This window comes from Coregonus clupeaformis, chromosome 14 (assembly GCF_020615455.1).
Source record: "Coregonus clupeaformis isolate EN_2021a chromosome 14, ASM2061545v1, whole genome shotgun sequence".
Lineage (NCBI taxonomy): Eukaryota > Metazoa > Chordata > Actinopteri > Salmoniformes > Salmonidae > Coregonus > Coregonus clupeaformis.
In genome coordinates this window covers 43,022,672-43,035,251 of record NC_059205.1, presented here as the reverse complement: position 1 = coordinate 43,035,251, position 12,580 = coordinate 43,022,672, and the positions used below count along the sequence as shown (strand labels likewise).

Below are 12,580 nucleotides of genomic sequence, written 5' to 3'. Positions count from 1 at the left end.
TATTTCTGTGATCTTAATTATATGAGAAACTGTACTTTGCTCAAAGATGTTGGTGTTGCAGGGCACATCCTTCCTTAGAAGTTGTATTTGCTCAGATATGGATGGTTCAACAATGATTCAATATGACAAACACATATTATAAACATGTTTGGAAGGTTCTTCCTACTGATAAGGGCTGTTACTAAGTGACGATTCAACACTCTTACCTCAGATAAAGATCACATTCTAGAGATCAACAGTGGGACTCAATGTGGACTCAATTTGTGAGTTCAATGTAAAACTTTACTCTCAAACACTCTTTTTGGGGATATATATATATATATACTTGTGTTTAAACTACACTAACTGAATTTCGTTTGGTGAAAAAGTATAGTAAACTCCTGCTAAGAGACACTGTAGTTCCGTGAAACCACTGTTGGCTTGTTTTTGTGATCAGTGAAGAAACAGGAAGCTTTAGTGCAGAGCATTGTGTATTTGTAAGACAGCATAGTTTAAGTTGTGCTGTCTTACTGCTGAGGAAGCGTTCTCCCTTTTTTTCCCATCAAATTTGACTTCTTCCAAACTGTGACACTAGTATAGTATAACATCAAAGGTTTTACTCAGTTGGTAGAGCATGGAGCTTGCAATGTCAGGATGGTGGGTTCGATTCCAGAGACCATCTGAACATAAAAAAAAGGTATGCACGGATGTATGTAAGTCACATTGCATAAAGGCATCTGCTAAATGCCATATATTATATCCTAAAAGAGTTACAATGTATTTTCTCGGTGGTGTAAAATCTGAAAAAAACACTGATTGCCTTCTGTGTCAAGACAAAAGGGAATGAGTGTGTGTGCATAGTCAATGAGAACAATGACGATGTGCACACATTTAGCCATTGTGTATGACTGCACAGCTGCTGTTGTGCACATCTGCCCTTCCGTGTCTAAATAACATTCAAATGAAGCAAAAGGGATCTCTCTGTCACGGCCGTCTACGGAAGGAGTGGACCAAAGCGCAGCGTTTGTAGCGAACATGACTTTATTAAAGTTAAAGTGCACGAACGAGAAAACAATAAACAATGACGGATAGTGAAGTCCTCAGTACACAGACTGAAACAAGGAACAAAAACCCACAACCCTAAGGTGAACACTGACAGTTTAAATATGGCTCCCAATCAGAGATAACGAGCCGACAGCTGACACTCGTTACCTCCGATTGGGAGTCACATGACGAGACAAGACACTACAACCAAAACCAAACACAACCAAATGAACACACCCTATACCCAACACAACCAAATGAATACACCCTGGCTCAAACTACACAGTCCCGGAGCCAGAGCGTGACACTCTCTCCCCAAATCATCAGCCACTCATCTAGTACCTCCTAATTACCATCCCATCATGTATTTATTTTTAACTTAATCACTGCAGGTTTATGAGTCATACATTATAATTCAATTAAACTAAATATATAAATTATGAATAAATTATGAAAGGAATTATTAATTAATCTAGGTTCTAGGGCCTCCCAAGTGGCGCAGTGGTCTAAGGCATTGCGTCGCAGTGCTTGAGGCGTCACTACAGACCCGGGTTTCAATCCCGGGCTGTGTCACAGCCGGCCGTGACTGGGAGACCCATGAGGCGGCACACAATTGGCCCAGCGTCGTCCAGGTTAGGGGAGGGTTTGGCCGGCTGGGATTTCCTTGTCCCATCGCTTTCTATTGACTCCTTGTGGCGGGCCGGGTGCCTGCAAGCTGACTTCGGTCGCCAGCTGGACGATGTTTCCTCTGACACATTGGCTTCCGGGTTAAGCGAGCAGTGTATCAAGAAGCGATGAGGCTTGGCAGGGTCGTGTCTCGGAGGAAGCATGGCTCTCGACCTTCGCCTCTCCTGAGTCCGTAGGGGAGTTGCAGCGATGGGACAAGACTGTAACTACCAATTGGGGAGAAAAAGGGGTATCAATGTATTTGATGATGTTAGGATAAATATTTGTCACAAACAAAACAATATTTTTTCAAATGTTACATTTCAAACATTGCTTGTCATGTTTGTTTGTCTTTTGTCATTTAAAAATGCCCAATCAGGATATCTGTACTTTGTGTTTAGGTCCTCAGTTCCAGTTATGTTATTAATGATGTTAACCTCTTCCCGGTTTTGTACATTCAGCATTCTGTGCTGTCTTTGTTGTGTAATTGTGGCAGGAAAAAGCCTTTATTAAGTATAGCTCTATAGAGGCAAGTGGATGGGGGAGAAAGTAAGGAACTTGTCTGTCGGCTGAGCATTAAGTACCAATTTTAAAGAAAATTGTGATAAATTGAGAAGTATACCAGTTTAATTTAAGGACCAAAAAATTGACAGCTGTGCCATATACAGTGCATTCGGAAAGTAGTCAGAACACTTCCCTTTTTCCACGTTTTGTTACGTTACAGCCTTATTCTAAAATGGATTCAATGAACTAATGTCCTCATCAATCTACACACAATGACAATGACAAAGCGAAAACTGGTTTTCAGAAATGTTGGCAAATTTATTAAAATAAAAAACATAAATACCTTATTTACATAGGTATTAAGACCCTTTGCTATGAGACTCGAAATTGAGCTAAGCTGCATCCTGTTTCCATTGATCATCCTTGAGATGTTTCTACAACTTGATTATAGTCCACCTGTGGTAAATTCAATTGATTGGACATGATTTGGAAAGGCACACACCTGTCTATATAAGGTCCCACAGTTGACAGTGCATGTCAGAACAAAAACCAAGCCATGAGGTTGAAGGAATTGTCTGTAGAGCTCAGAGACAGTATTGTGTTTAGGCACAGATCTGGCGAAGGACAACCATCTCTGCAGCACTCCACCAATCAGGCGTTTATGGTACAGTGGCCAGACGGATGCCACTCCTCTGTTAAAGGCACATGACAGCCCGCTTGGAGTTTGCCAAAAGGCACCTAAAGGACACTCAGACCATGAGAAACAAGATTCTCTGGTCTGATGAAACCAAGATTGAACTTTTTTGGCCTGAATGCCAAGCGTCATGTCTGGAAGAAACCTGGAACCATCCCTACAGTGAAGCATGGTGGTGGCAGCATCATGCTGTGGGGATGTTTTTCAGCAGCAGGGATTGGGAGACTAGTCAGGATCGAGGCAAAAATGAACAGAGCAAAGTACAGAGAGAGTCTTGATTAAAACCTGCTCCAGAGTGCTCAGGACCTCAGACTGGGGCGAATGTTCACCTTCCAACAGGACAACGACAGCCAAGACAACGCAGGAGTGGCTTCGGGACAAGTCTCTGAATGTCCTTGAGTGGCCCAGCCAGAGCCCGAACTTGAACCCAATCGAACATCTCTGGAGAGACCTGAAAATAGCTGTGCAGCGACGCTCCCCATCCAACCTGACAGAGCTTGAGAGGATCTGCAGAGAAGAATGGGAGAAACTCCCCAAATACAGGTGTGCCAAGCTTGTAGTGTCATACCCAAGAAGACTCGAGGCAGTAATCGCTGCTTAAAGTGCTTCAACAAAGTACTGAGTAAAGGGTCTGAATACTTACGTAAATGTGATATTTCCGTATTTATTTATTTTTGTATATACATTTGCAAAAATCTCTAAAAACCTGTTTTGCTTGGTCATTATGGGGTATTGTGTGTAGATTGATGAGGGAAATAAAACATTTAATCCATTTTAGAATAAGGCTGTAAAGTAACAAAATGTGGAATAATTAAAGAAGGGGTCTGAATACTTTCCGAATGCACTGTAGATTGCAAAATAGTTGGGAAGAGATTTCGATGTACCGATTCCATGGCGCATGGTTTATGAACTGATCCCCAAACGACGCTGGATTCAAAACTTAAGAGTTTTTCAATTTAAATTATTATACAAAATTCTTGCAATCAATAGAATGTTATATATATATATATATATGGGGGATATAACTATTCCAGCTCTGCAGATTTTGCTGAGAAGAAACTGAATCATTAGATAATTTGTTTTGGTACAGTCCATATGTAGCTTGTTATTGGTTGCAGGGTCAGGAATGGCTGAAGAATTGCAACATTTACCTGGAGCTAACTCTGCAAATAGCACTGCTGGGTGATTTAAAAAGTCATAGTCAATCGATCAAAAATATAATAATACTCTTAGCAAAAATGTTTATCTTTAATTTACAATATGTAGAATCTATGAGAATAGAAAGGTTCAGAATTTTTGTGAAACATCACAGCACAGTTAAAATATATGGCAAATAGAAATCAAAACGGAATAAAAACAATTTATGAGTTACAATCACACACTCTTTCTTCTTAATTTGGGTCTTTCGAGGACAGTACATTTCTCATTTGGGTCTCGAGCTGTAAAAGCTTAAGAACCTCTGCTCTATGGTGATATTAATTATAGCTCTATGCCTGATAGCTCTGTGGTGATGGGTGGCTTTCTCAGGAAACTTCACCCTAACCACAGACGTCTTCTTCGCACATTGGTACAGTATCTCTACCTGTAAACAAATGTACTTAACAGGAAATTAGCTTAGCTGGTAATTCACTGTATTTGATCATGTAATACCCTAATAAACTGTATGTATGAGAAACTGTAACACACTTGATTACTTGATTGGTTGCCATTGATTTGGAGTGGCCCTTCACGTACAGTTGCCATACAAAGCATTTTATTCAACACCGCCCTCCAGTGTTCAATGTGGATATGACAAAGGACACATTAAAAGGGTACAACTCTGGGTATATGATGGGGCAAATACACAATTATCACTTTCTGAACTAAAACAACTTGAAATAATTAATCTTATTCAAACATTTATTTGATCCAAATCTTTGGAATGTAGTAGTCATTGATCAGATTCAGAAACAACAGGGAGCTGACCAGGGAGTCAAATGGCACCCTATTCCCTACACCGTGCACTACTTTTGACCAGAGCCCTATTGGTCCACTGTATAGGGAATAGGGACATTTGGGACAGAGTCCAAGTAAAGAAACTTTACTTGAGTCATTAAGGCCTCAACTGCTTACTTATTTTTTTCTTTTTTATCTGGGACAGCAAATTACAGAAGCAGTATTGAAAATCAAACATTTAGTAGAAAAAAATGGCACAGACATTTGTGACAGTACAAAAAACACAAGGTGATATAACATACCAAGTAAAACATTACGTAAGTAAAGAGACATGTATAGCTTTTTCAATAATGAAAAACATCTCCATAATTGTACATTTCAGAACTATATAATCTGAAACCATATAAAATAGTTATCTGTAACACTGTCTTATCCTTCTTTCGCTTTCTCTCTCTTTCTTCACAAAACAATATCCTAAACAACACAAATATCTTTTAAATATATCAGTGCAACATTGTTTTCACATCTGGTGCTGCAGCATCCTTTCCTATTGACAAAGACCACACCAAAACATTAGGCCTTTACATTTTTGAGTGGTGGAACCATAGAAATAATTTAGAATGACTCATTTTAATTCCAATCATTCTAATCCTATGGAATGTGGAATACTGTTATGCGCTTGAAGCAGAACCATGAAACATCTGTTGAACTAGCTACCCCGCATGAAGAAAACATGAAAGAATCTAAAGATAGAAGCTCATAGACCCCGGCTGAAGGAATAAACAGTATAGCTACATCACATCCATTGATTGAACCTTGGATCTATGTTTTCGCCATTTTATACAGTACTTTGTTTTGCCTGAACTCTTCACGTTAACATTCAATACAGACAAAAAGCAGAGCAAAGAGGATGTAGACTACAGTACTTGAAAACAGCATGACGTCATAAGAGTCTCTTTCATTCTATCAAGGTCCATCATTCTACCACAGACATGTAAGGCCGGTTTCCCAGACACAGATTAAGCCTAGTCCCGGACTAAAAAGCATTCTCAACGAGATTCTGAATCTATGTCTGAGAAACTGGCCCGTAATGTCCCAGGTATTGTCATAGCAGTGTGATAGCATTTTATTTTGTAGAGATGCTTCAGCCATCCGATCTGTTGTCTGTCTACGTCCCAAATGCCACCATATTCCATATATAGTGCACTACTTTTGACCAGGGCCCCTAGGGCTCTGGTCAAAGGTAGTGCACTCTTTAGCGAATAGGGTACCATTTCAGACACAGCCAATGGCTTCTTAACTCTCTCCTTCTTAGGCCTTTGTAGCCAATTCTTGCCCCTATTAATAAGGCTCAATACTGATGATCATGGCTGACTCTGAACATCTCTCAAAAGGCCATAACCATTGGCCATAATAACCCTCCTTTTCCAGGCAGCATTGTGAGAGCACCAATGGAACATAACAACACAAAATGCCTATTACATACTGTACATGATGACAGCCAGATAACATCGCCTATGATACAAAAACTACGAAGAAGAGATACTGCAGCATTTTGTCTCTTTTTATAAAGGCGCTCAAATATATTAAAACCTATGTACAATAAGTTGGATGTGTCATGTGCTATGAAGGGATGGCATGGAATCCTGCTAATCTGACCCTACTCTACAAGCCGATGCCTTACGTACTGCTATGATCAGAATCAGACTCTACCAGCCAATACCTTACGTACTGCTATGATCAGAATCTACCAGCCAATGCCTTACGTACTGCTATGATCAGAATCTACCAGCCAATGCCTTACGTACTGATATGATCAGAATCTACCAGCCAATACCTTACGTACTGATATGATCAGAATCTACCAGCCAATACCTTACGTACTGATATGATCAGAATCTACCAGCCAATACCTTACGTACTGATATGATCAGAATCTACCAGCCGATGCCTTACGTGCTGCTATGATCAGAATCTACCAGCCGATGCTAATGTACTGATATGATCAGAATCTACCAGCCAATACCTTACGTACTGATATGATCAGAATCTACCAGCCAATGCCTTACGTACTGCTATGATCATAATCTACCAGCCGATGCCTTACGTGCTGCTATGATCAGAATCTACCAGCCGATGCCTAATGTACTGCTATGATCAGAATCAGACTCTACCAGCCGATGCCTAACATACTGCTATGATCAGAATCAGACTCTACCAGCCGATGACTAACATACTGCTATGATCAGAACAGAATCAGACTCTACCAGTCGATGCCTAACGTACTGCTATGATCAGAACAGAATCAGACTCTACCAGTCGATGCCTAACGTACTGCCAAGATCAGAACAGAATCAGACTACCAGCCGATGCCTACGTACTGGTATGACCAGAACAGAATCAGACTACCAGCCGATGCCTACGTACTGGTATGACCAGAACAGAATCAGACTACCAGCCGATGCCTACGTACTGGTATGATCAGAACAGAATCAGACTACCAGCCGATGCCTACGTACTGGTATGATCAGAACAGAATCAGACTACCAGCCGATGCCTACGTACTGGTATGATCAGAACAGAATCAGACTACCAGCCGATGCCTACGTACTGGTATGACCAGAACAGAATCAGACTACCAGCCGATGCCTACGTACTGGTATGATCAGAACAGAATCAGACTACCAGCCGATGCCTAACGTACTGGTATGATCAGAACAGAATCAGTGGAGAAAAGGCAACAGAAACTTTCAAAAAGGCACTGTGGAACTAGACACAGGTCTAGGGCCAGGGCAAGCACCCTCTGGATGCATACACACATGTACGCACATACACTTGCACACGCACACACACGCATGCGTACATGCACACACACGCACACACACACACACACAAACAAGATGCACAAATCGATGCAGACATACAAACCGATAACATGGCCAGCCAAAGAGCCACGCGTCAGGATAGTGAATATACGTTTTTATGTTCTTTCTGTGAAATAATAATGACCTCAGACAAAAATGTAATATCCTATCCTTCCAAAAAAAAATTAAAAAAAAGATAAATACTTCCATCTCAATTGGTCTCATCACCAGCATCTAATTACAGAAAAACAAAGCACATCGCAAAACAAACAAAAACAAAAACCAAATAATAATTTTTGCTGTACACGTTTTCTTTATACACAGTGCCCACTACGGGTAGGTTCCTTTCACTGCAGCTCCTGAGAATAGCATGGCTCAGTCACAACCTCCCACCATCTCTACAGCCGGCTGCATACCAAATGGCACCCTATCCCCTACATAGTGCACTATATAAGGAATAGGATAACATTTGGGTCACAACTCACAACCCTCCGTCCGGTGGTCTAGTTCCTCCAGCTATGAGGCTGCTTGTGTTCTCTTCCCTAGAGGATGAAGCTCACGCCTCTGAGTAGCTGTTCTGTGCATTTAGCTTGCTGTCCTTCTTTAGCTTGACTCCGTCCACCAGCTCAAAGTTATAGTTCTCCAGAGCTGACAAGTTCCTGCTGTCGGACATGTGGCCGTGCGAGCAGGCACAGTAGAGCACAACGCCACAGATAGCTCCCAGGAAAACCCCCAGAGCGCTCATAGCGATGATGGTGATGAGGATGGGGTCCAGGGTTTTCATCATGTTGCCTGGGCCACCCAGCTCGCTGTTCTCCACTTCCTCTGGGTAGTAGTGGTCCATCGCTGAAATAGAGATGGAAAAACAAAAATTTTAGTAGCCTGGGGTGGTCTAGCCTAGCGGTTACTGCTGCTGCCTTCAAAGCACACATGTACTGTATGCAAGTGCTGCCATGGGTTTGAATCTGGCCCACGCCCTTCTAACACAGCATCTCTCCTCCTTACTTTCCTGTCTCTCTTCACTTTAGTTGTTAAGAATGGAAGATCCATACAGTGTATGGCCTAGCATGAGCTAGAATTGAGAATATTAGAGATTTTGAAAAAATATTACAAGCATCAATGAGCAGTGAGGTAGTGTACTTACGGTATATGCAGATCTCTGTTGGCTGGGACGTAGGAGCCTCTGGTATATCTGGATCTGGAGGAGAAACAAAGGTGTTACACATCATAAGCAGGATCAGTATTGTAACAAACTACCATTCTGGTTACCTTCCCAAAGATGTCCAGAAGTCCTGGTTGGAGGATTTCATATTTCTTGCCTATTCCCTCCTGATTCCAGGAATCTTCCAACCAGGCTTTGCAACCTTAGCAGAGTCAAGGTCCTAAACGATATTATAACCGCGATCGATAATAGACAGTACTGTGCAGCCGTCTTCATCGACCTGGCCAAGGCTTTCGACTCTGTCAACCGCCGCATTCTTATTGGCAGACTAAATAGCCTTGGTTTCTCAAATGACTGCCTCGCCTGGTTCACCAACTACTTCTCAGATAGAGTTCAATGTGTCAAATCGGAGGGCCTGTTGTCTGAGCCTATGGCAGTCTCTATGGGGGTGCCACAGGGTTCAATTCTTGGGCCGACTCTTTTCTCTGTGTATATCAATGATGTCGCTCTTGCTGCTGGTGACTCTCAGATCCACCTCTACGCAGACAACACCATTTTGTATACATCTGGCCCTTCATTGGACACTGTGTTAACAAACCTCCAAACGAGCTTCAATGCCATACAACACTCCTTCAGTAGCCTCCAACTGCTCTTAAACACTAGTAAAACTAAATGCATGCTCTTCAATCTAACGCTGCTGGCACACGCCCACCCGACTAGAATCACTACTCTCGACGGGTCTGACCTAGAGTATGTGGACAACTACAAATACCTAGGTGTCTGGTTAGACTGTAAACTCTCCTTCCAGACTCACATTAAGAATCTCCAATCCAAAGTTAAATCTAGAATCGGCTTCCTATTTCGCAACAAAGCCTCCTTCACTCATGCTGCCAAACATGCCCTCGTAAAACTGACTATCCTACCGATCCTTTACTTCGGCGATGTCATTTACAAAATAGCCTCCAACACTCTACTCAGCAAATTGGATGTAGTCTATCACAGTGCCATCTGTTTTGTCTCCAAAGCCCCATACACTACCCACCACTGTGACCTGTACGCTCTTGTTGGCTGGTCCTCACTACATGTTCGTCGTCAAACCCACTGGCTCCAGGCCATCTATAAATCACTGCTAGGCAAATCCCTGCCTTATCTTAGCTCATTGGTCACCATAGCAGCACCCACCCGTAGTCTGCGCTCCAGCAGGTATATCTCACTGGTCATCCCCAAAGCCAACACCTCCTTTGGCCGCCATTCCTTCCAGTTCTCTGCTGCCAATGAGTGGAACGAATTGCAAAAATCTCTGAAGCTGGAGACTCTTATCTCCCTCACTAACTTTAAGCATCAGTTGTCAGAGCACCTTACCGATCACTGCACCTGTACACAGCCCATCTGAAATTAGCCCACCCAACTACCTCATCCCTATATTGTTATTTATTTTGCTCTTTTGCACCCCAGTATCTCTATTTGCACATAATCTCTTGCACATCTAGCATTCCAGTGTTAATACTAATTGTAATTATTTTGCACTATAGCCTATTTATTGCCTTACCTCCATAACTTGCTACATTTGCACACACTGTATATATATTTTCTGTTGTATTTTTTGACTTTATGTTTTTTTACCCCATATGTAACTCTGTGTTGTTGTTTTTATCGCACTGCTTTATCTTGGCCAGGTCGCAGTTGTAAATGAGAACTTGTTCTCAACTGGCTTACCTGGTTAAATAAAGGTAACAAAAAAAATAAAAGAAGGTGGGCAGTGACTAGGGTTGATGGGCGGGAACCCGGTTACCGAGATTTACTGCCCAAAACCACTACCTTTTCCCGGGATAAATAACTGCAAGAAACCGGTCAATTATAATAAACTATTTATATGAACAGTATGGCGTGAAATGGAACTGTTAAATTATATGCGATGTTTAAATCTGGCTTCTCTACGGCCTCTGCATGATGAATCATCAGTTCTCAGGGTGGGGACAGACAGCCCATCTCAGTATGGAAAGCAGTTCACAATGCATGTAGACTATCAACCTTTTTTTCTTGTGACAGGTAGGCCTACATTTGCTGCCACATAGCCTATGCTACAGTAATATAAAGACTGAATGCACGTCTACTTTACCCATCTCCATCTGGCTTTCGGGGTCACCTTATTTTTTTATTGTAGAGATATACAGTGAGGGAAAAAAGTATTTGATCCCCTGCTGATTTTGTACGTTTGCCCACTGACAAAGAAATGATCAGTCTATAATTTTAATGGTAGGTTTATTTGAACAGTGTAAGACAGAATAACAACAACAAAATCCAGAAAAACGCATGTCAAAAATGTTATAAATTGATTTGCATTTTAATGAGGGAAATAAGTATTTGACCCCTCTGCAAAACATGACTTAGTACTTGGTGGCAAAACCCTTGTTGGCAATCACAGAGGTCAGACGTTTCTTGTAGTTGGCCACCAGGTTTGCACACATCTCAGGAGGGATTTTGTCCCACTCCTCTTTGCATTAAGGTTTCGAGGCTGACGTTTGGCAACTCGAACCTTCAGCTCCCTCCACAGATTTTCTATGGGATTAAGGTCTGGAGACTGGCTAGGCCACTCCAGGACCTTAATGTGCTTCTTCTTGAGCCACTCATTTGTTGCCTTGGCCGTGTGTTTTGGGTCATTGTCATGCTGGAATACCCATCCACGACCCATTTTGTTATTCTGTCTCTCACTGTTCAAATAAACCTACCATTAAAATTATAGACTGATCATGTCTTTGTCAGTGGGCAAATGTACAAAATCAGAAGGGGATCAAATACTTTTTTCCCTCACTGTATAGTGGGGAGAACAAGTATTTGATACACTGCCCATTTTGCAGGTTTTCCTACTTACAAAGCATGTAGTGGTCTGTAATTTTTATCATAGATACACTTCAACTGTGAGAGACGGAATCTAAAACAAAACTCCAGAAAATCACATTGTATGATTTTTAAGTAATTCATTTGCATTTTATTGCATGACATAAATATTTGATCACCTACCAACCAGTAAGAATTCCGGCTCTCACAGACCTGTTAGTTTTTCTTTAAGAAGCCCTCCTATTCTCCACTCATTACCTGTATTAACTGCATCTGTTTGAACTCGTTACCTGTATAAAAGACACCTGTCCACACACTCAATCAAACAGACTCCAACCTCTCCACAATGGCCAAGACCAGAGAGCTGTGTAAGGACATCAGGGATAAAATGGTAGACCTGCACAAGGCTGGGATGGGCTACAATAGGCAAACAGCTTGGTGAGAAGGCAACAACTGTTGGCGCAATTATTAGAAAAATGGAAGAAGTTCAAGATGACGGTCAATCACCCTCGGTCTGGGGCTCCATGCAAGATCTCACCTCGTGGGGCATCAATGATCATGAGGAAGGTGAGGGATCAGCCCAGAACTACACGGCAGGACCTGGTCAATGACCTGAAGAGAGCTGGGACCACAGTCTCAAAGAAAACCATTAGTAACACACTACGCCGTCATGGATTAAAATCCTGCAGCGCACGCAAGGTCCCCCTGCTCAAGCCAGCACATTTCCAGGCCCGTCTGAAGTTTGCCAATGACCATCTGGATGATCCAGAGGAGGAATGGGAGAAGGTCATGTGGTCTGATGAGACAAAAATATAGCTTTTTGGTCTAAACTCCACTCGCCGTGTTTGGAGGAAGAAGAAGGATGAGTACAACCCCAAGAACACCATCCCAATC

The 12,580-nt window shown here is 42.0% G+C and overlaps 1 protein-coding gene across 2 annotated transcripts in view; it reads right to left on the bottom strand.

Annotated features, from left to right (window-relative positions):
• Positions 1-4,618: 4,618 nt before the first annotated feature.
• Positions 4,619-12,580, bottom strand: part of LOC121580867 (neuropilin-1a) — a 74,219-nt gene continuing 66,257 nt past the window's right edge. For both annotated transcript variants that reach the window (XM_041895981.1, XM_041895982.1), the window contains exons 17-18: positions 8,831-8,884; positions 4,619-8,532 (exon numbers count right to left, since the gene is read on the bottom strand). In XM_041895981.1, the coding sequence (XP_041751915.1) occupies positions 8,243-8,532; positions 8,831-8,884 (344 nt within the window). In that variant the 3' untranslated portion in view covers positions 4,619-8,242. The remainder of the gene's footprint in view (positions 8,533-8,830; positions 8,885-12,580) is intronic.